Source organism: Neoarius graeffei, chromosome 24, assembly GCF_027579695.1.
Source record: "Neoarius graeffei isolate fNeoGra1 chromosome 24, fNeoGra1.pri, whole genome shotgun sequence".
Taxonomy (NCBI): Eukaryota; Metazoa; Chordata; class Actinopteri; order Siluriformes; family Ariidae; genus Neoarius; species Neoarius graeffei.
The window spans coordinates 45917571-45940810 of record NC_083592.1 but is presented as its reverse complement, the minus strand read 5'-3'; the positions used below and the strand labels follow the sequence as shown (position 1 = coordinate 45940810).

General features: G+C 44.7%; 3 protein-coding genes across 8 annotated transcripts in view; all 3 read left to right on the top strand.

Annotated features, from left to right (window-relative positions):
• Nucleotides 1-6600, top strand: part of tncb (tenascin Cb) — a 99837-nt gene extending 93237 nt beyond the window's left edge. For both annotated transcript variants that reach the window (XM_060907377.1, XM_060907376.1), the window contains one exon: nucleotides 5063-6600. In XM_060907377.1, coding sequence (XP_060763360.1) covers nucleotides 5063-5173 — 111 coding nt within the window. In that variant the 3' untranslated portion in view covers nucleotides 5174-6600. The remainder of the gene's footprint in view (nucleotides 1-5062) is intronic.
• A 6441-nt stretch (nucleotides 6601-13041) lies between these two features.
• b3galt8 (beta-1,3-galactosyltransferase 8) lies at nucleotides 13042-14504 on the top strand. The gene has a single exon (XM_060906712.1). It carries the CDS (start codon nucleotides 13273-13275, stop codon nucleotides 14248-14250), a length of 978 nt encoding a protein of 325 aa, XP_060762695.1. The 5' UTR covers nucleotides 13042-13272; the 3' UTR covers nucleotides 14251-14504.
• A 6672-nt stretch (nucleotides 14505-21176) lies between these two features.
• zgc:162952 (PKc_LIMK_like_unk domain-containing protein) overlaps nucleotides 21177-23240 on the top strand; it is a 75673-nt gene continuing 73609 nt past the window's right edge. For 2 of the 5 annotated variants that reach the window (XM_060906709.1, XM_060906705.1), the window contains exon 1: nucleotides 22503-22979. Coding sequence is in view for 1 of the 5 variants with exons in the window: in XM_060906707.1 (XP_060762690.1) it covers nucleotides 21256-21286 (31 nt within the window). In the remaining 4 variants the exon portion in view is untranslated. Of the gene's footprint in view, nucleotides 21291-22502; nucleotides 22980-23240 lie in introns of those variants that run through there. The other 3 variants (XM_060906707.1, XM_060906706.1, XM_060906711.1) reach the window with 3 other exon arrangements.

Genomic DNA, 23240 nt, shown 5'->3' with positions numbered 1-23240 from the left:
GTGCATAGGTATTCACCCCCCAAAGTCAATACTTTGTAGAACCATCTTTTGCTACAATTACAGCTGCAAGTCTCTTGGGCTATGTCTCTATTAGCTTAGCACATCTAGCCACTGGGATTTTTGCCCATTCCTCAAGGTAAAACTGCTCCAACTTCTTCAAGTTAGATGGGTTGTGTTGGTGTACAGCAATCTTCAAGTTATGCCACAGATTTTCAATTGGATTGAGGTCTGGGCTTTGACTAGGCCATTCCAAGACATGTTTCCTTTTAAACCATTCCAGTGTAGCTTTAGCGGTCTGTTTATGGTCATTGTCCTGCTGGACCGTGAACCTTCGTCCCAGTCTCAAACCTCTGGCTGACTCAAACAGGTTTTCCTCCAGAATTGCCCTGTATTTAGTGTCATCCATCTTTCTTTCAGTCCTGACCAGCTTTCCTGTCCCTGCAGATGAAAAATATACCCACAGCATGATGCTGCCACCACCATGCTTCATTGTAGGGATGGTGTTCTCAGGGTGTTGGGTTTGTGCCACACATGGCATTTCCCATGATGGCCAAAAAGTTAAGTTTTTGTCTCATTTGACCAGAGAATGTTCTTCCATGTGTTTGGGGAGTCTCCCACATGCTGTTGAGCAAACTCCAAATGTGTTTTCTTCAGCAGTGTCTTTTTTCTGGCCACTCTTCCATCAAGCCCCACTCTGTGGGGTGTACAGCTTAAAGTGGTCCTATGGACAGATGCTCCCATATCCACTGTGGATCTTTGGTGTCTTAGTTGCATCTCTGATTAATGCCCTCTGTGCCCGATCTGTGAGTTTTGGTGGGTGGTCTTCTCTTGTCAAGTTTGTAGGGGTGTTGTGTTCTTTCCATTTTGCTATAATGGATTTAATGGTGCTCCGTGGGATATTCAAAGTTTGAGATGTTTTTTATAACCCAACCCTGATCTATACTTCTCCACAACTTTGTCTCTGACCTGTTTGGAGGCTCCTTGGTTTTCATGTTGCTTGCTTAGTAGTGTTGCAGAGTCAGGGTCCTTCCAGAACAGGTTGATTTATACAGACATCATGTGACAGATCATGTGACACTTTGATTGCACACAGGTGGATCTTAATCAACTAATTATGTGACCTTATGAAGTGAATTGGTTGGACCAGATCTTATTAAAGGGTTTCATATGAAAGGGAGTGAATACTTATGCACACTCCAAATTTCTGTGTTTTCATCTTAATTATTGTTTGTGTCACAAAAAAAAAAAAAGTTTCACCTTTAAAGTGGTAGGCATGTTGTGTAAATCAAATGGTGTTAACCCCCCCAAAAATCCATTTTAATTCCAGCTTGTAATGCGACAAAACAGGATAAACACCAAGGGGGATGAATACTTTTGCAAGGCACTGTAACTGTACTTTACATAAAGTTAATGATTCTGAGTAAGCATTTTTATAAACTTGGATAAACTTGAATAATGCCTCGTAAAGCTTCGAATAATGTAATGAAAATGTCACTGTTCATTATAATTCCATGTGCATCAGATAATCTTTATAACTAATACTGTGAATGCTCTGTGAATAATTATAAAGCAATCGTAATATTCATTGACAGTTAGAAAACATCATAAGCATAACATTAAAACACTTAATTCCAGATTAATTACAAAAAAAGCACAGTTATAATGCTGATTTATTGGTTTTATAGATACGCTATATTTGACAGTTATTTCATGAAATCAAGTTGTACATGAGCTGATAGCCAACAAGGCCCATAGCACTGACTTGGCTATAAGCCGTGTACAACGAGATTGAGTGGAATAACTGTTTTATTCTATCCACATTCACTGGATTTTGAGAAACAGAGCATTTTTAATTTTTGCAAATTCAATCAATAAAACCTTTATACAAAACGTCCGACAAAATCATTTCCGCTTAAAATGTAAACAAACCAGCGAAATGACAGGAGCAATTTGTGAAAAATGCGATAATAATAATTCTTGAAAAATCAAAAAAAGATACGTTCTTACCATCAGATACTTTTATTCCATATTTTGTTGCTTTGTTTGTACTTTTTTATTGGGGTTTTGTTTACGAGTAGAGATTTTATTTCGTCTTCGCTTGGTTCAGCAACACGCTCCGCCATTTTATTTTCACCTACTCAAGGTATATGAGCTGATATTCTAGCTGTAGAGTAGCCAATCAGAGCGTGCAATTGCTTACATCCAGTGAATATGGATAGAATAATATAAAATACACTTCGTAGCGGGGTGGCACGGTGGTGTAGTGGTTAGTGCTGTCGCCTCACAGCAAGAAGGTCCTGGTTCGAGCCCCGTGGCCGGCGAGGGCCTTTCTGTGTGGAGTTTGCATGTTCTCCCCGTGTCCGCATGGGTTTCCTCCGGGTGCTCTGGTTTCCCCCACAGTCCAAAGACATGCAGGTTAGGTTAACTGGTGACTCTAAATTGACCGTAGGTGTGAATGTGAGTGTGAATGGTTGTCTGTGTCTATGTGTCAGCCCTGTGATGATCTGGTGACTTGTCCAGGGTGTACCCCGCCTTTCGCCCATAGTCAGCTGGGATAGGCTCCAGCTTGCCTGCGACCCTGTAGAACAGGATAAAGCGGCTAGAGATAATGAGATGAGATGAGACACTTAGTAGCACAGTAATAAATGTATACATTTAGACCTTTTTTTAAGAGTTGTTTAAAAGGTAATATTTAAAGGCGGTGCTTATAAAGTGATATGAAACCTACATAAACCCTTTGTGACAACTGACACCCGTGCTTCTAATGTTTTGCAATAATTCCTTGTAAGCATTTTTATAAACTCTAATAATGTGCTATGTCCAGTGTAATTCATTGACAACTTATAATCATGTCACAAAAGTGATACAATTTATAATAATTGCGTTTTATATTAAACAAACTCTAAAGGGGGCGTATTATGAAAAATGTACTTTTTCAGTGCTTATGCGCAGACATTTGGGTATCTGGAGCCTACCAACACACAAACTGTGAAATAAGACGGCCCTGTCAGTTTCTTTTGTTCTGCCTATTTCAGTAAACTTGTGCTTCAACAAGCTGTTCAGATTCAACTCCCCTTTCTATGTCACAAAGGGAGCTCATTAGAATAACCCCGCCCCCTCATCCGAGTATCTCCACTCATAGCTTGAGAACTGCCTTTGGGAATGAATATCAATGAGGAAAGAGTGACCTGATTGGCTGGACTAAGAGGGGGTGGGGTGAGCAGTAGATCATTATCATTTAAAGGAACAGGCCACTCCTCAAATCAGCCGTTTTAAACAGGGCTGTTTAGACAGGGTGAGAAGGGAGCTGTGGTGATTTATTCTTGTGGTGTTTTGACCAAAGCATAACTCAGACATTTCATTAAAACCTTAAGGAACTGAGTCAATGTGTTGAAAAGGCGTATAATATGTCTCCTTTAAATGTCATAATGATGGAAGTAATTATAAAGCAACTGTAATGTTTATTTAATGATTTATGAACATGGGTGGTGGCACGGTGGTGTAGTGGTTAGCGCTGTCGCCTCACAGCAAGAAGGTTCTGAGTTCGAGCCCAGTGGCTGATGAGGGCCTTTCTGTGTGGAGTTTGCATGTTCTCCCCGTGTCCGTGTGGGTTTCCTCCGGGTGTTTCCAGTTTCCCCCACAGTCCAAAGACATGCAGGTTAGGTTAATTGGTGGCTCTAAATTGACCGTAGGTGTGAATGTGAGTGTGAATGGTTGTTTTTCTCTGTGTGTCAGCCCTGTGATGATCTGGTGACTTGTCCAGGGTGTACCCCGCCTCTCGCCCATAGTCAGCTGGGATAGGCTCCAGCTTGCCTGCGACCCTGCACAGGATAAGCGGTTACGGATAATGGATGGATGAACATGGGTTTCATAGAAAGACAATTCTTCAAAGTAAAGCTCCTAGCATAGTGATTATTGCGGCTACCAGATCCAACTAACCAAATATTCAGAAGCCACGGTGGGCTAAGCAGGGGAAACAATTGTCTTACGCGCACTCGATCCAATGTCCACACAATTACTCCCGTTTCTGTAGTTTATTGCTCTACATTTCATTTAGAATCCAGTACTCTTTCCAAGTGCAAGGCAGAGCAAAGACATCCAAATGAACAGAAGTTTTAGGTGAGTCCATGCGATGTGCTATGTGCGGTACACAAAAGATAGCCCTCCCTGTGCTCACCCCACGCCAAACTGAACTGAAGCACAGGTGTCAGGTAAAGCTAATTAAGGCTCCCAATTGCGCACCGCACACGCCCAGCGCCACACCCATGTCCAAAAGTAACCAATAAAATGAAAACAACACAAACAAAATAAACCAATACCCATAAAATTAACACCATAATAAAAAGCAAAAAATAAGAAAGTATTTATGGCTCCTACAGTGATCAATACATTTTAGACCATCTCATCTCATCTCATCTCATTATCTGTAGCTGCTTTATCCTGTTCTACAGGGTCGCAGGCAAGCTGGAGCCTATCCCAGCTGACTACGGGCGAAAGGCGGGGTACACCCTGGACAAGTCGCCAGGTCATCACAGGGCTGACACATAGACACAGACAACCATTCACACTCACATTCACACCTACGGTCAATTTAGAGTCACCAGTTAACCTAACCTGCATGTCTTTGGACTGTGGGGGAAACCGGAGCACCCGGAGGAAACCACACGGACACGGGGAGAACATGCAAACTCCACACAGAAAGGCCCTCGCCGGCCACGGGGCTCGAACCCGGACCTTCTTGCTGTGAGGCGACAGCGCTAACCACTACACCACCGTACCGCCCCCATTTTAGACCATGCGTTTAAAATTCAGAGTGTTCATAAAGCTATATGACACCTATATGAGCCTTTCATGATAAGTGATATACCGTACACCTACATAAAAATTCATTCAAAACATTTATTTTATTATTTACTCATTGGTGTACCCCGCCTTTCGCCCGTAGTCAGCTGGGATAGGCTCCAGCTTGCCTGCAACCCTGTAGAACAGGATAAAGCGGCTAGAGATAATGAGATGAGATGAGAGATGTGAAGTGAACGCCTATAACTATTTTTTTTTCCAGGGTGTGAACTGGTTCCACTGGAAGGGTCATGAGCACTCCATTGAGTTTGCGGAGATGAAGATCAGACCATCCAACTTCAGAAACTTTGAGGGAAGAAGAAAACGATCGTAAAATCATCATAAAAAAAAACCACACCCTACTTTCTGCCATTCTGCCCTTACTGCATCAGTCCAACCTTTTCAGCTACCAAAGCAGAAGCTTAGCTGTATTCCCCCCCCCCCATCACTCTTTCTCTTCCTCATTTAATAACCCTCGTTCCAGGCCAGAGCTCGCCATTGATCGCGGGCGGCGCCAGTAGCTTAAGTGCTGGTCCACAGCTTCACTCACACAGTCTATACATGAGTTGATCTCTCTCTCTCTCTTTCTCTCTCTCTCTCTCTCTCACACACACACACACACACACACCAAAGACTGCAATCTCGAGTCGCTGTCTAACAAATCTTTCAGAAAGCACACTGATGGGAGGGGTTGCTCTGGAAAGCTTTTCAATTAGCAAAATTAAAATATCTGTTTCTGTACCACATCTGGCCAAGGTAATTCAAGTATGGTTTGTGTTCCAAGGGTAGAATGTTTGTGTGTGTGTGTGTAGTCTTTATTAGTGTTTGGTGCCTCTTCACTGTTTTAAGCACCTCATGTTTTATTGTCATCCATCCAGTGGAGAAGTTGAGACCCATTTTGTGAATATTAGCCTCAGTGTGACGCATTTTATTTCATCCCTGTCCTTCCACCATCATTCCAGCTGACCAGACAGGACGAATGTTGGCATATATCACGTTTCACTGCAGCAGAAATACCATACACAAGTCTCCATTTTCAGACCTACTGACACTGCTCCATCATCGTCCATGCACGGTGTGGTGGTGTGTGTGCGCGTTTTTCTTTTTAAACCGATTGCATGCTACATTAATTCGAATGCTAAATTAATTCAAATGGTGCTGAATCTCTTCACGTGACCTGAAGTTCATTTCACACTGGTGATTTTGCAGTGTACTGCCAGTGGGACACACAACAATTCCATGTTTCATTGGATTTTTTTTTTAGCAACCGTGTCTGCTCAGAAGTAAAGGCAGGACCTATGTCAGTACGTCACTGATGTAAGCAAGTTCACCCAGACCGATTATGAGTATGATCATGAACGAGAGCCATAAGATTAATGTTGTGCAGCAGATGAATACTTAAGAAAGACCACATCCATTTTGTAATCAACATTGTACATTTATATAAAAGGTATTGTACACAAAATGAATTAATATACAGAGTGAGTCCTCTTGTACGCTCCCCCCACCTATACCAACACCAACACCACCATCCCTCCTTCCCTTCCTTTGACCCTTGACCCTGACACCTTTCCTGCTATAGACTAAACCACTGACCCTCTAAAATACCTGTGTAAATTAAAGTCTCTTGTTTGGTATTTGAATATGATTTGTTTGTTCGTTTGTTTGTTTGTTTTTTTGTTTTTGTTAATTGGGTGAACAACAGGTGTTTCTCTGTAACCCATATTACAATAAAATGGATTTTGTTTTTAAAAAAAAAAAGTATGGCCTACTAATTATTTGATCTTCTTTACTTGTTTTCATGCAAATACTATACGAAGTTTAAGGCTAGGATAAGATTTGGGGTCAGCATTTTATTAGGGATATAAATGTCAATGAGACGGCATGGTGATGTAGTGGTTAGCGCTGTTGCCTCACAGCAAAAAGGTCCGGGTTCGAGCCCCGTGGCCGGCGAGGGCCTTTCTGTGCGGAGTTTGCATGTTCTCCCCGTGTCCACGTGGGTTTCCTCCGGGTGCTCCGGTTTCCCCCACAGTCCAAAGACATGCAGGTTAGGTTAACTGGTGACTCTAAATTGACCGTAGGTGTGAATGTGAGTGTGAATGGTTGTCTGTGTCTATGTGTCAGCCCTGTGATGACCTGGCGACTTGTCCAGGGTGTACCCCGCCTTTCGCCTGTAGTCAGCTGGGATAGGCTCCAGCTTGCCTGCAACCCTGTAGGACAGGATAAAGCGGCTAGAGATAATGAGATGAGATAAATGTCAATGAAGGACACTTTTTTTAAAAACTTGAGTTTGTACAAATTTCTCGTCACTATCTAAATGTGTTTGTCTAAAGGTGTAGGTCATGCTTCCTGCATAGCCGATGATGTGTTCACATTAATAAGACAGTGGCTAAACCACAATAAAACACAATAGTGGCTAAAGATTTCTGTAAGCCACGGTCTAAAGGTTAGAGAAGCAGCTTTGGGACCAAAAGGTCGCTCGTTTGATTCCTTGGACGAGCAGAAATGGCTGAAGTGTTCTTGAGCAAGGCGCCTAATCCCCAGCTGCTCCCTGGGCTGCCCACTGCTGTAGGGTCCTGTTGTACGTCGCTCTGGATAAGAGAATCTGTGAAATGCCTGTAATCCATCCATCCATCCATCCATAACCACTTATCCTGTGCAGGATCATGGGCAAGCTGGAGCCTATCCCAGCTGACTATGGGCGAAAGGCGGGGTACACCCTGGACAAGTCACCAGATCATCACAGGGCTGACACACAGAGACAAACAACCATTCACACTCACATTCACACCTACAGTCAATTTTTTTAGAGCCACCAATTAACCTAACCTGCATGTCTTTGGACTGTGGGGGAAACCAGAGCACCAGGAGGAAACCCATGCAGACACAGGGAGAACATGCAAACTCCACACAGAAAGGTCCCTGTCGGCCACTGGGCTCAAACCCAAAACCTTCTTGCTGTGAAGCGACAGCAAGAAGGTTTTGGGTTCTACACTACACCACCATGCCGCCCGCCTGCAATACAATCAAACTATATTTTGAAACAGAAAGTCAAAGCGTGGTTCTTGACTGATTTGGCTGGAGTCTCATCACATCGCTCCTGTGCAGGACGGCCCATATGGACAGTCAAAAGTCGCACTTGGAAGACGGTTCTGGATACTTACAGTAATGCCTTATGTCTGAGGACTACAGTTAACTTGCTAACTTTAGAACTGCAGTTGTCATGAACAGTTTTGCACTCAAGTTTCCATCAATGAACAGTTTATAACATCAACAAAACAGACTTCATGTTAAAACTGGTATAAAAATGTTATAATCACACTATCAGTTATCACCCAAATGAGGATGGGTTCCCTTCTGAGTCTGGTTCCTCTCGAGATGTCGTCTGAGGGGGTTTTTCCTTGCCACCATCGCCACAGGCTTGCTCACTGGGGATAGATCAGGGATCAAATTAGCTCATGTTTAAAGTCATTAAAATTTTGTTTAGCTGCTTTGTGACAATGTCTATTGTTAAAAGTGCTATAGTGCTATAAAAATAAACTTGACTTGACTTGATTTAATCATCAGCCAAGAACATTCCAGGCAACTACACCCACCTAAAGAGGTGAGACATACTGGATGAACACACAAGACTAATACAGGATTACTTATAAAGGTATTTTAAATCATTTTTTTAAGTGGTGAATTCTCAAATTAAAATCAGAATAGCTCCAAAACTGTTTTTGTAATATATATATATATATATATATATATATATATATATATATATATATATATATATATAGAGAGAGAGAGAGAGAGAGAGAGAGAGAGAGTGGCATGGTGGTGTAGTGGTTAGCGCTGTCGCCTCACAGCAAGAAGGTCCTGAATTTGAGCCCAGCGGCTGTCGAGGGCCTTTCTGTGTGGAGTTTGCATGTTCTCCCCGTGTTCGCATGAGTTTCCTCCGGGTGCTCTGGTTTCCCCCACAGTCCAAAGACATGCAGGTTAGGTTAACTGGTGACTCTAAATTGACCGTAGGTGTGAATGTGAGTGTGAATGGTTGTTTGTGCCTATGTGTCAGCCCTGCGATGACCTGGCGACTTGTCCAGGGTGTACCCCGCCTCTCGCCCATAGTCAGCTGGGATAGGCTCCAGCTTGCCTGCGACCCTGTAGAACAGGATAAGCGGCTACAGATGGATGGATGGATGGATATTTCTTCTTCTTTTGGCTACTCCAGATTAGGGGTCGTCACAGCGGATCTTCCATCTCCATTGCTCCCTGTCTTCCGCATTCTTCTCTACCACACCTGCCACTTTCATGTTCTCTCTCACCACATCCATGTATCTCCTCTTTGGCCTTCCTCGTTTTCGTGTGCCTGGCAGCTCCATCCTCAACATTCTCCTTCCCACATGCTCTGCATCTCTTCTCAGGATGTGCCCAGACCATCTCAGTCTCATCTCTCTTAGCTTAATTCCCAAGCTCTCCACATGTGCTGTCCCTCTGATGTGCTCATTCCTTATCCTACCCAACCTTGTCACTCCCATCGCAAACCTTAACATTCTCAACTCCGCCACCTTCAACTTTGCCTCCTCTTCGTTAAAGGGTATGGTCTCCAATCCATACATCATAGCTGGTCTCACTACTGTCTTATACATCTTACCTTACACTTTTGCTGGGACTTTCCTATCACAAATGGCTTCCGAAATCCTTCTCCAGCTGCTCCACCCTGCCTGCACTCTCTTTCTCACCTGACTACCGCAGCCCCCATTTTCCTGCACATGTACATATATCGTACTGTATGTACTGGAGCCTATCCCAGCTGACTATGGGAGAGAGGCAGGGTCCACTCTGGACAAGTCGCCAGGTTATTGCAGGGCTAACACAGAGACAAACAACCATTCATACCTACGGTCAATTTAGAGCCACCAATTAGCCGAACCTGCATGTCTTTGGACTGTGGGGGAAACCGGAGCACCCGGAGGAAACCCATGCAGACACGGGGAGAACATGAAAACTCCACACAGAAAGGCCCTTGACGGCCGCTGGACTCAAACCCAGGACCTTCTTGCTGTGAGGCGACAGTACTAACCACTACACCACTGTGCCGCCCATTATGTATATGTATATGCAACTGCATCTCTGTGTGGTGTGGTGTGGAGGCTGCAATGCCTCTGACTGGAAGAATGTGAAGAGAGTGGTGAGGACAGCAGAGAAAATCATTGGGACTTCTCTTCCCTCCATTCAGGACATTGCACCAAGGTGTTGCATGTCTTGAGCCAGAACCATCATCAGTGACCCCTCACACCCTCATTATAGGCTGTTCTCCCCTCTGGAAAGAGGTTCCGCAGCATTAGGTGCAGGACCACCAGGTTCTGTAACAGCTTTTTCCCCCAGGTCACCAGAATGCTGAACTCCAAACCCAAACTCATCTCATCTCATTATCTCTAGCCACTTTATCCTTCTACAGCGCCTATCCCAGTTGACTACGGGAGAAAGACGGGGTACACCCTGGACAAGTCGCCAGGTCATCACAGGGCTGACACATAGACACAGACAACCATTCACACTCACATTCACACCTACGGTCAATTTAGAGTCACCAGTTAACCTAACCTGCATGTCTTTGGACTGTGGGGGAAACCGGAGCACCCGGAGGAAACCCACGCGGACACGGGGAGAACATGCAAACTCCACACAGAAAGGCCCTCACCAGCCACGGGGCTTGAACTCGGACCTTCTTGCTGTGAGGCGACAGCGCTAACCACTACACCACCGTGTCACCAACCCAAACTCTAAACTTCTATTTATAACTTGAACATTCCTAATTCCACAGGTCACTTTATACTATTGCACTCTATAATATTTTGCTGCTGCATAATTTAATTTAATACACTTCATATTTATTTCTGTGCTGAGCCAAATTGCAACGAAATTTCATTCGGTGTACACTTGTTGCATACTGAATGACAATAAAGGTTGTCTAATTATATATACACTACCGTTCAAAAGTTTGGGGTCACCCAGACAATTTTGTGTTTTCCATGAAAAGTCACACTTTTATTTCCCACCATCAGTTGTAAAATGAATAGAAAATATAATATAATCAAGACATTTTTCTGGCCATTTTGAGCATTTAATCGACCCCACAAATGTGATGCTCCAGAAACTCAATCTGCTCAAAGGAAGGTCAGTTTTATAGCTTCTCTAAAGAGCTCAACTGTTTTCAGCTGTGCTAACATGATTGTACAAGGGTTTTCTAATCATCCATTAGCCTTCTGAGGCAATGAGCAAACACATTGTACCATTAGAACACTGGAGTGAGAGTTGCTGGAAATGGGCCTCTATACACCTGTGGAGATATTGCACCAAAAACCAGACATTTGCAGCTAGAATAGTCATTTACCACATTAGCAATGTATAGAGTGTATTTCTGATTAGTTTAAAGTGATCTTCATTGAAAAGAACAGTGCTTTTCTTTCAAAAATAAGGACATTTCAAAGTGACCCCAAACTTTTGAACGGTAGTATATATATAGAGAGAGAGAGAGAGAGAGAGAGAGAGAGCGTGTGCACGGTGGTGTAGTGGTTAGCGCTGTCGCCTCACAGCAAGAAGGTCCGGGTTCGAGCCCCGTGGCCGGCGAGGGCCTTTCTGTGCGGAGTTTGCATGTTCTCCCCGTGTCCGCCTGGTTTCCTCCGGGTGCTCCGGTTTCCCCCACAGTCCAAAGACATGCAGGTTAGGTTAACTGGTGACTCTAAATTGACCGTAGGTGTGAATGTGAGTGTGAATGGTTGTCTGTGTCTATGTGTCAGCCCTGTGATGACCTGGCGACTTGTCCAGGGTGTACCCCGCCTTTCGCCCGTAGTCAGCTGGGATAGGCTCCAGCTTGCCTGCGACCCTGTAGAAGGATAAAGCGGCTAGAGATAATGAGATGAGATGACTACCGTTCAAAAGTTTGGGGTCACCCAGACAATTTTGTGTTTTCCATGAAAAGTCACACTTTTATTTACCACCATAAGTTGTAAAATGAATAGAAAATATAGTCGAGACATTTTTCTGGCCATTTTGAGCATTTAATCGACCCCACAAATGTGATGCTCCAGAAACTCAATCTGCTCAAAGGAAGGTCAGTTTTATAGCTTCTCTAAAGAGCTCAACTGTTTTCAGCTGTGCTAACATGATTGTACAAGGGTTTTCTAATCATCCATTAGCCTTCTGAGGCAATGAGCAAACACATTGTACCATTAGAACACTGGAGTGAGAGTTGCTGGAAATGGGCCTCTATACACCTATGGAGATATTGCACCAAAAACCAGACATTTGCAGCTAGAATAGTCATTTACCACATTAGCAATGTATAGGGTGTATTTCTCATTAGTTTAAAGTGATCTTCATTGAAAAGAACAGTGCTTTTCTTTCAAAAATAAGGACATTTCAAAGTGACCCCAAACTTTTGAACGGTAGTATGTATATATATATAGAGAGAGAGAGAGAGCGGGAGGAAGCACGGTGGTGTAGTGGTTAGCGCTGTCGCCTCACAGCAAGAAGGTCCGGGTTCGAGCCCCGTGGCCGGCGAGGGCCTTTCTGTGTGGAGTTTGCATGTTCTCCCCGTGTCCGCGTGGGTTTCCTCCGGGTGCTCCGGTTTCCCCCACAGTCCAAAGACATGCAGGTTAGGTTAACTGGTGACTCTAAATTGACCGTAGGTGTGAATGTGAGTGTGAATGGTTGTCTGTGTCTATGTGTCAGCCCTGTGATGACCTGGCGACTTGTCCAGGGTGTACCCCGCCTTTCGCCCGTAGTCAGCAAGCTCCAGCTTGCTACAGATAACGGATGGATAGAGAGAGAGAGAGAGAGAGAAAGTCTGATCAGTCTGGGCGTGGCTAAGAGGTTCAAGCGTCCCTCCCCATCCCCGCCTACTCGTGTGTGTGTGTGTGTGTGGGGGGGGGGAGTACAAAGTCAAAAGAAGACCTGATATAAATAGATACCGAGCAGCACAGTGTCGGTTATTTATTTTTCAAAGTCGTATTTCAAGCACGTGTATCGCTTTTTGATCATGTATTTTTGTAAACATTTCTGACACAAATGTAACTCTGTACATGTTCAGTGTGGAAAGTTTGACAGGGACATTTAGAGAAGCACCAACAGCAGGCTGATTATTCATCCTGATAGTAAAATGACGTGGGAAGGCTTTCAAAGCCGCACCCCTGGTGTTGTTTTTAGCTTTTGGAGAGACAGATAGAAACACACAGAGAGAGAGAGAGAGAGAGAGAGATGAGCTTGTGAGAGCTTTCAGAGCAGGAGAGGTGAACGTGATGGTATTTTATCTGGAGCGGAAATCATCTGCGTTCAGGGTCGGAAAGAGAAGTGAGTTAATATGCTGTTAGTGGTGAAGTCTGTGTCGTTGTGTGAACAAAGTCGGAGTTTTTCCTCCTCGTATGCGTTTGTTTTTGCTCAGAAATGTCTCCAGTGACAAAGTCTCTGAGGTCCCGGCTGCTGAAATGCCTCCTCCTGGCTGCTCTCATTGCACTTTCACTTTTTCTGTTTGAAAAATGGACTTCTTTACCACCTAAACCTTCTCAACTTCTACCAAGGCACATCTACAAGCCACTCTCTCCATTATCTTATAAATATCTTCTCAACCAGCCTGACTTGTGCCAAAACAGGAAGCCTTTCCTGGTTCTCCTGATCCCTGTGACGCTCCGGGACGCTGAATCCAGGACAGCCATCAGAAAAACATGGGCTCAAGACAACCTGCTCCCACATGTCGACATCGCCAGGGTGTTCTTCATCGGAGAACCGAGAGAACGTGACCCAAAGCTTGAGGAGAACCTGAAGAAAGAGAGTCTAGCATACAAAGACATCGTCCAAATGGACTTCCTCGACTCTTATTACAATCTCACCATCAAAACCATGATGATCATGAACTGGGTGGCCACCTACTGCCGTTCTGCCCAGTATGCCATGAAGATAGATTCAGACATCTTTCTCAACGTGCCTTATCTTGTAGACTACCTCCAAAACAAAGCTAAACGCAACTTCATCACAGGGTCGGTCATCACCGATGGCCGGCCTCGCAGGAACCCAAACAGTAAGTGGCAACTTTCAGAGGAAATCTATCCAGAGAACTTGTTTCCACCTTACGTTTCTGGGGCTGGATATGTATTTTCAGTTGACTTGGCCAAGAAGATATCAATGGCCTCTAAGTTTGTGCGTCCGATCCCAATGGAGGACGTTTATGTCGGCTTGTGCCTGAATTTCTTAAGCGTTCGGCCCAAGTTTGCGTGGACGCTGTTGCCTTACAGGAACCTGTTTGAGGTCCGTCACTTGGACTATGACCGATGCACCTTCTCAAAGCGCATCATAGTTACGGGTTTTACTTCCACAGAGCTCATGAACATGTGGAAGGATTTCCAGAGTGCTGCGTTTTCATGTTGATGAAAAATCAGCAGCTCTAGAGTCCGGAGATGCACTGGAATAAGTAACCAAAGTCATTTGAAAAGATCACTTCATAAACAGGGGCCTTTATGAAGGACACAGTTTACTTGTTGATCACAGTACTGCAACGTCATGGAGAACCACCATGCTCTTAACAGAATATCAGGATAAATTATTAATCAGTGCTGACACTTTGAACCCACTGCTGTTAATGTATAATTTATGTGCCTTATTAAATCTGAAAACTATCTGAACTACATATTGTGGAATTATTATTATTATTATTATTATTATTATTATTATTATAGTATTCCTGTGAAAACAACAAAACCAGTAAACATTACAGGTGTCCAACAGATGAGGGCGCTCTTTCCCTTTCAAATGCCACAAGAGTGTGTAATATTACATGAAATACAGTAACCCTGAGAAAACTTTTTCCCCAAAAAGTTACGTTATGTCCATCTTTTTATTAAGGTTATTAAATTGCACCACCAGTCCAACTGAGTCAGCTTTTGCTAGCCTTACACCAAATGACCTTTCAAGTGATCTCACCATCACAGACAAATTTCCAATGTCGGAATAAAATCCTAGAGTTGTATTGCTCTCCCATCATCTCAGTCATTTGGTGTAAGGTGATCAGGATAGCTGTCTTAAATCAGTCTTTTTCTCATCTTGACGTTCTATTAAAAATCAACCATTTTTAATATGATCTTTAGTCCTGGCTTATACAAATAGTGGTCCTGTAAGATCCCTAGTCTTGGGAAAATCATAGATTTTCAATGGCTTGAAAAGTCATCGGGTGTAAGGGAGGCATAAGGCTAGGCTGACACTTGCACGATTCCGTGGCACGCATTGGCATGACTCGAGTCGTGCCAGTGCGCAAACTAGTCGTAAACTGGCGTGAAGTGTGCATAAACCCGTCGTGACTGCGTGCCATGTCGGGACGAGAATTTTGAAATGTTCAAAATTTTGGTCACGACAAAATTTCGCGACCGGGTCGTGAACTATGCGCAAACTGTTCGTGATCTCGTCGTGAACTCGTCGGGACGATGCGGGAGGATGCGTGGAAGTGCGCGCCATGCCACGACTGTCACGAACTGCCACGAATAGTTCACGAACAGCTCACGTCGAGTTCACGAGTAGTTCACGACATGTTCACGAATTGGTGCGCGTCGCAGCGTAGCCGTGCCTTCCCACTGACACGGTCACGCATTGATGGCACAAGCAGTTCACGACTAGTTTACGCACTTCACGAACAGTTTGCGCATGGCACGAGCAGTTCACAAGCAGTTCACGACTACTGCGCGATAGTGGCGCTCGCGTCGGTGCGGGGGTATATATAGGGCTTCCCGGACACTCCTCGCCATTCGCAATTTTTTTTCTTGCTTTTTTCTTTAATGTCTTTTATTTTCTATTCCTTCATGACTTTTTTTGGGGGGGAGTTTCGTTTCTTTTATTTCAAAAATGGAACAACTGTGGATGCAGCTCATGAAGCTACTACCATTCTTTCTTGCCAAGGGACAGCACCAGCAGGGGACATGTAGTAATGTGACAGGTAGTCTCGCTGATCCTTTGCATCCTTCTGGGTATGATGGCCGGTTAGAGGCAGCAGCCCCTGCAGGTGTCGGTCAGTCCTCCATCCACCAGGGATCAGATCATGTGTGTCCGGATCTTCGCGGTCCACTTCTGAAATTGCGTGTGGGTATCTGATGAGGATGAGGTTGTGCATGACACAGGCATGCCCAAGTCGGCACGACACCGTCCGAATTGCGCAAACTCGTCGTGCCACTGCGGGAAGTGCGTAAACTATGCGCAAACTATGCGTGAACTCGTCGTGCCAGTTCGTGAATGTGGACGGGCACGCATTCGTGAACTCGTCGTGAACTATGCGTGAACTAGTCGTGAACAGTGCGGGAGCCTCCCAGTTCGTGCCCCAAAATGGCACGACTTGCCACGACAAAATCGTGGCCAAAAGTCCTGCAAGTGTCAGCCTAGGGTAACACTGTGACTAATGACGCATTGTATTTAGATGTGAGAGGGTGTCAGACTCGAGTCTTTTCAAAGTTGTGTGGCGTCCGGTTAACATTCGACAGCAGTGCTGGAGAAATAAATAAAAATACAAACTACAAACATGAATGAATACATGAAGGTTTTTAGTCATTATTCTTGTAATCATGCTTTTATGTTTGTAATTCTACAAATTATCAAGTCAAAAATGTGTTACTTCAAGGAAATGAAGTCTTTGAGTCAGATTAAATTAGATCACACATAATTTAAAATTGCTTTTAAACAGAAACACAATTTTTGTACTTTATCACAAGGATCTTTAGGCTTATCTGTTCTGTGAATGTGTGTGGACGGTTGACAGGAGTAAACATCTATAAAATAATCCAGTAGGAGGTAACGGGGAACCACTACTGTAATCCTTCCCTGGGAATTTGGACCTACCATCAGGCAGAACACTTAATCAGAATCAGAATTACTTTATTAATCCCCGGAGGGAAATTCAAATTGCTACAAAGCTCCTGAATCAGAGAAGAAGTAAACATGTCTAAAAATAGAAGATAAAATCGTCCGAAAAAAGAATTAAAATAAAATACATTTAAACAAGTTCAATAACTTCAAATAAAAGCAAAATGAAATGATTTTATATACAATGATTCCTATATACATATATTGCACCTGAGTTAAGGATACAGTATACATGGTAAAGACAGTGGACCACAGTTACACAGTGACATTGTACAGCTTGACTGCAACAGGTAGGAATGATTTCCTGTGTCTCTCAGTTGCGCAGCGTGAAAGAATCAGCCGTTTACTGAACGTGCTTCTGTGGCTGATCAGCTCCTCATGTAGAGGGTGGGAAGGACAGTCTAAGATTGTCTTTATTTTGGACAGTGTCCTTTTCTCCAACACCACTGTCAAAGAGTCCAGTTCCTTACCTATAACATGGCCGGCCTTCCTGATGATCTTATTGAGTCTGTTAGTGTCCTTCACCCTCAAGCCGCTGCCCCAGCAGACGACAGCGTACAGGATGGCACTGGCCACCAAAGGCAAAAAGGGGGGTCCCATATACGATTCGTACATTGGGGGAGTGCCTGTTAGAGAGCGCACTTGTCCTGGGCCATCGGCATAGTGAGGTAGGGTGGCCAGTTCCTTTCCTCGCACTGGCCACCACAGACTCATAGAACATCCACAGCATCATTTGGCAGATGTTGAAGGACCTCAGCCGTCTCAGAAAATAGAGATGGCTCTGGCCCTTTTTGTAGGCCGTGTCCACGTTTTTAGACCAGTCCAGTTTATTATCCAAGTACACCCCCACCCAGGTACTTATATTCCTCCACCACATCCACACTGACCCCTTGGATGTTAACAGGGTTCACCGGAGCCCTAATTCTCGTCAGATCAACCACCAGTTCTTTCGTCTTCGTCACGTTGAGCTGGAGGTGGTTCTTTCTGCTCCACGTGACAAAGTTGTCCACCACCATCCTGTACTCACTCTCATCACCACCAGTAATACGTCCAACTACTGCAGAGTCATCAGAAAATTTCTGGAGGTGGCAGGTCTTCATGCAGTAGCTGAAATCAGTGGTGTAGAGAGTGCAAAGGAAAGAAGAAAGGACAGTCCCTTGCGGAGCCCCGGTGTTGCTGATCACTCTGTCCGACACACAGCACTGCAAGCGCACGTACTGTGGTCTGCCAGTCAAATAATCCACAATCCAGGACACCAGTGGGGTATCCACCTGCATCGCTGTCAACTTCTCACCCAGCAGAGCCGGCCGGATGGTGTCTTTTGACTGGAGAAAAAAAAAACATGATCCTCACAGTGCTGGCTGACTTGTCTAGGTGGCACTGGAGAAATCAAAAACCATGATCCTCACAGTGCTGGCTGACTTGTCTAGGTGGCCATAGACTTTGTTGAGCAGGTAGATGATTGCGTCCTCTACTCCAAGATGGGGCTGGTAGGCGAACTGAAGGGGATCAAGAAGTGGTTGGACCATAGGCTAGATCTGCTCCAGGATGAGTCTCTCTAGGGTCTTCATGATGTGTGACGTCAATGCCACAGGGCCTGTCGTCTTTGAGGTCACTGGGACGTGGCTTCTTCGGTACAGGGACGAGGCATGACGTCTTCCACAGCATGGGGACCCTCTGAAGACCCAGGCTCATGTTGAAGACATGCTGAAGTACTCCACTTAGCTGGAGGGTGCAGGTCTTCAGGGCCCTGGGGCTAACACCATCCCGGCCTGCTGATTTTCCTGCATGGAGTCTCTTCAGCTGTCTTCTCACTTGCTCCTCGCTGATGATCGGTGTGGAGGTGACGGGTGGGGGAGGGATGAAGGTGTTTCTTGGGGGAGGTGTGCTCAGCCAGGGGATCTGTTGAGGAGGTGCGAGCGAGGTCCTGAAATGGGGATGAGGTTGGGCGAGAAGAGGCAGGGGAGGGGAGAGAATGTGAAGTGTGTGGTTGTAGCCATCCCGCAGAAGAGTGGTGATGGTGGGTTGGGGTCACGCCATCGAATCTGTTGAAGTAAAGATTTAGCTCATTTGCCCTTTCCACATTGTCATCCACTCCTTCACTGTTGGTTGGCTTATAACCAGTGATGGTCTTCATTCTACTCCACACCTCTCTCATGTTGTTCTGTTGGAGTTTCCACTCCAACTTCCTCCTGTACTTTTCCTTGGCCTCCCTGATCGTTGCTATCAATTCATGCTGTACTCCTCGCACCTCCTCCTTGTTGCTGGGTCTGAAAGCCCTCTTCTTCTCATTTAAGAGGCCTTTGATGTCCTTCGTTACCTGCGTCTTGTTGTTGGGGTAACAGCTGACAGTCCTAGCTGGGACAATGGTGCCCACACAGAAGCTGATGTATCCTGTGATGCACTCTGTGAGCCCATCAATGTCGTCTCCGTGGGGCTCACACAGTGTCTGCCAGTCCGTCACCTCGAAGCATCCCTGCAGTATCTCGTTGGCCTTGTCTGTCCATCTCCTCACCATCTTTGATGTGGTGGGCAGTCTCTTCACCAGAGGCACATATCAGGGGGAGAGGAAAATCAGGTTGTGGTCTGACCTGCCCAGTGGGGGGAGGGAGGAAGAGCTGTAAGCCTCTTTAACATTAGCATACAGCAGGTCTATTGTTCTTCCCTCTCTGGTAGGACAGTTCACAAATTGGGTGAAAGTGGAAAGTGTTTTGTCCAAATTAACATGATTAAAGTCACCCGAGATAGCAATAAATGCACTCGGGTGTTGAGTCTGTAGCCGGGCTATTGCAGAGTGAATAGTGTCACAAGCAGTGTTCAGGTTTGCGGGGGGGGAACATAAACAGCCACCATGATGACATTAGAAAACTCCCTGGGCAGATAATATGGACGAAGTCCGACAGCACACAGTTCAACATCCGGGCTACAGATGCACTCCTTCACGGTGATGTGAGCTGGGTTACACCACCGGTTGTTCACAAGAATGGCAAGCCCTCCCCCTTTGTGCTTACCTCTCCTGGCACAGTCTCTGTCTGCATGCACCATGTGGAAGCCCTTGATTGGATTGGATTCATTGGATACTAATGATAATATGCATGCTTCAATATGTTCCATCTGACCACAGCACCTCCAGCAGAGTCACATAAAAGCTCTCCAAGACCTGGAAATAGGGAACAGGGTATAAAGACTGAGACGATCCCAGTTGTGCTCAGAACATCAGGAATTATGAGGATGGGACTGGAAAAATACACAGTCTACATCCCAAGAAAGATCAACAGAACATCACCATCATCATCCTTCTGCCCCATGTACATGGTTTGGATCCAACTCTAATGGATGTAAACAACCAGAAGTAAAAGGAGATTATACAACTATTACTACTACCGCGAGTTGGCCTAGTGGTTAGTGTGTCTGCCTCTCAACTGGGAGATCGCAAGTTCTACTTTGTAGGTGTAATTAAGGATTTGTGTATTTAAGATTTGGATAAGTGATCAATCTTTAATAATTACATAAAATCAGTCTCATTTGGATCGTTGAAGTGAATCATTCAATGAATCGAATCAAGGAATCATTTAATGAATCCATGAATCATTTAGTGAATCGTTCAATGAATCATTTGGTGAACCGTTCAATGAATCATTTAGTGAATCATTTAATGAATCATACCATTAATCCTAGATAAATTACCAAACAGCTAGATTCTCATCTCATCTCATTATCTCTAGCCGCTTTATCCTTCTACAGGGTCGCAGGCAAGCTGGAGCCTATCCCAGCTGACTACGGGCAAAAGGCGGGGTACACCCTGGACAAGTCGCCAGGTCATCACAGGGCTGACACATAGACACAGACAACCATTCACACTCACATTCACACCTACGGTCAATTTAGAGTCACCAGTTAACCTAACCTGCATGTCTTTGGACTGTGGGAGAAACCGGAGCACCCGGAGGAAACCCACGCGGACACGGGGAGAACATGCAAACTCCACACAGAAAGGCCCTCGCCAGCCCCGGGGCTCGAACCCAGGACCTTCTTGCTGTGAGGCGACAGCGCTAACCACTACACCACCGTGCCGCCCCTACAGCTAGATTATGGTATCTTATCAAATTATTATTGATCACTTACCATATTACAAATTGTCTACACCTTCCTTGAATTCTTTTGACTGGGCCACTTCAGAATCTCGAACAGCAGATGAGTACACACACACAGCTTTGATAATAAATGAATTTATTATACAAAGATAAAAATAATAATCAATATATACAAGCAGTGAGGTGTGTATATATGTGTGTTTGTGTGGTGTGTGTGTGTGTGTGTGTTAGACCCCTAGGCCTGAGCCAAGTTGTGTGTGTATGAGGGAGCTATAAAATTTGGAATGTTCTTATCTGATGTTTTGGTATGTTCGTGTGTGTGTGTGTGTGCGCGCACATGTGTGTCCATGCCAGGATGAGCCAGAGTGTCTCATCTGCAATCTTGGAGCTTCTCTTATGGAGCTGAGTTAATCCAACTTGGGGCAATCATAAGGGTGCGATGGATTTCTTGATGAATAAGGTCCTCCTGAGTGAGTAAGAAGTTCCTCCTGAAGCTCTTCTATTCTGATGTTCTTGGGATTTTGCCTGTGTACTTTTCCATCCCCCTTCTTGAGGAACCCAAGAGCACCTATGACCACTGGTATTGTTGTGGTTCTCATGCCCCACATTCTCTCTCTTTCTATTTCTATGTCTTTATACTTGGAGAGTTTTTCTGTTGTTTTCAATAATAATAACAACCATCCATCCATCCATCGACTATCTGTAGCCGCTTATCCTGTACAGGGTCGCAGGCAAGCTGGAGCCTATCCCAGCTGGCTATGGGCAAGAGGCAGGTTACACCCTGGACAAGTCACCAGGTCATCGCAGGGCTGACACATAGAGACAAACAACCATTCACACTCACATTCACACCTACGGTCAATTTAGAGTCACCAGTTAACCTAACCTGCATGTCTTTGGACTGTGGGGGAAACCGGGGCACCCAAAGGAAACCCATGCAGACACGGGGAGAACATGCAAACTCCACACAGAAAGGCCCTTGTCGGCCACTGGGCTCGAACCCAGGACCTTCTTCCTGTGAGGCGACAGTGCTAACCACGAGATCACCGTGCCACCATAATAATAACTATTATTATGATGATGTAATAAGAACCCTGCTGTAAACAGTGTTAAATCTCATCTCATCTCATTATCTCTAGCCACTTTATCCTGTTCTACAGGGTCGCAGGCAAGCTGGAGCCTATCCCAGCTGACTACGGGCGAAAGGCAGGGTACACCCTGGACAAGTCGCCAGGTCATCACAGGGCTGACACATAGACACAGACAACCATTCACACTCACATTCACACCTACGGTCAATTTAGAGTCACCAGTTAACCTAACCTGCATGTCTTTGGACTGTGGGGGAAACCGGAGCACCCGGAGGAAACCCACGCGGACACGGGGAGAACATGCAAACTCCACACAGAAAGGCCCTCGCCGGCCACGGGGCTCGAACCCGGACCTTCTTGCTGTGAGGCGACAGCGCTAACCACTACACCACCGTGCTGCCCCACAGTGTTAAATGTTTAGGGTTATTCATGATAAATGCATGTAGGCTGTGTTGATCAAGATGTTTTAACGTATAATGTTGCCTTACATATAATATACATAATCGCAGTTCTGATCGAAACCCTCAGGTAAGACTGTACTGATATAAGTGAGTCTCATCCATGCTCTTGCTCCGTGAATGATAGAAATGGCAGAAATAGCATGATGAATCATTAGCACTGCAGTGTATGTGTCAATCTGAACAGGTGGCTATAACACAGTGATGCATCACAGCAAGGGAACACAAGGAGGCTAAAGAGAATGTACCATCTATGCACTATTTATTTATTTATTCATATACTTATTTGGTTCAGATATTCATATTTGTGTGTGTTTTCATCCACATTTACATTTTTAACAGTAGTTGAAATAAATACAGTTTAGAAAGAAATACTCTGAACTGAGCTCTCTTGGTATCATCAGCCACTGGTTTCTATGACAACCAATCAAATGTACAGGGTGATTAGCATATTTGTCCCCGCCCCCGCAGTGGTGAGAGAGAGAGAGAGAGAGAGGAAATAAGAGAGAGTCAGTGTGTATGAGCACCATGCTGAAGCGATGCTGCTTTAAACACATTGTATCTTTCATCTTTTCATCTAAACCCTAAACTTCACATTGAACCCGCACGTCACAGTAAGTACAAACTTGTTTCACTTTCTCTCTTTAACCCATTTCATCCCAAATGATTTCCTTTTTACATAATCAAGGAGCAAAATGCATGATTCTTTTATAAACTAGTGAACATTTAGATGTTCTTCTTGGTCACAGTTAGGAAACAAAAGTAAAAGCTGCCCAGTTGATCATTTATACCAAGTTGCTTAAACAATGGTTAAAGCCATACAATAAGAGAATGCATTGGAGAGTTTTTTTCTTGAGTGTGAAAACAAATCCTGG

Bases quoted from the DNA above. Each gene is read 5' to 3' on its own strand.
- b3galt8 (XM_060906712.1), top strand. From the start codon at position 13,273: ATGTCTCCAGTGACAAAGTCTCTGAGGTCCCGGCTGCTGAAATGCCTC.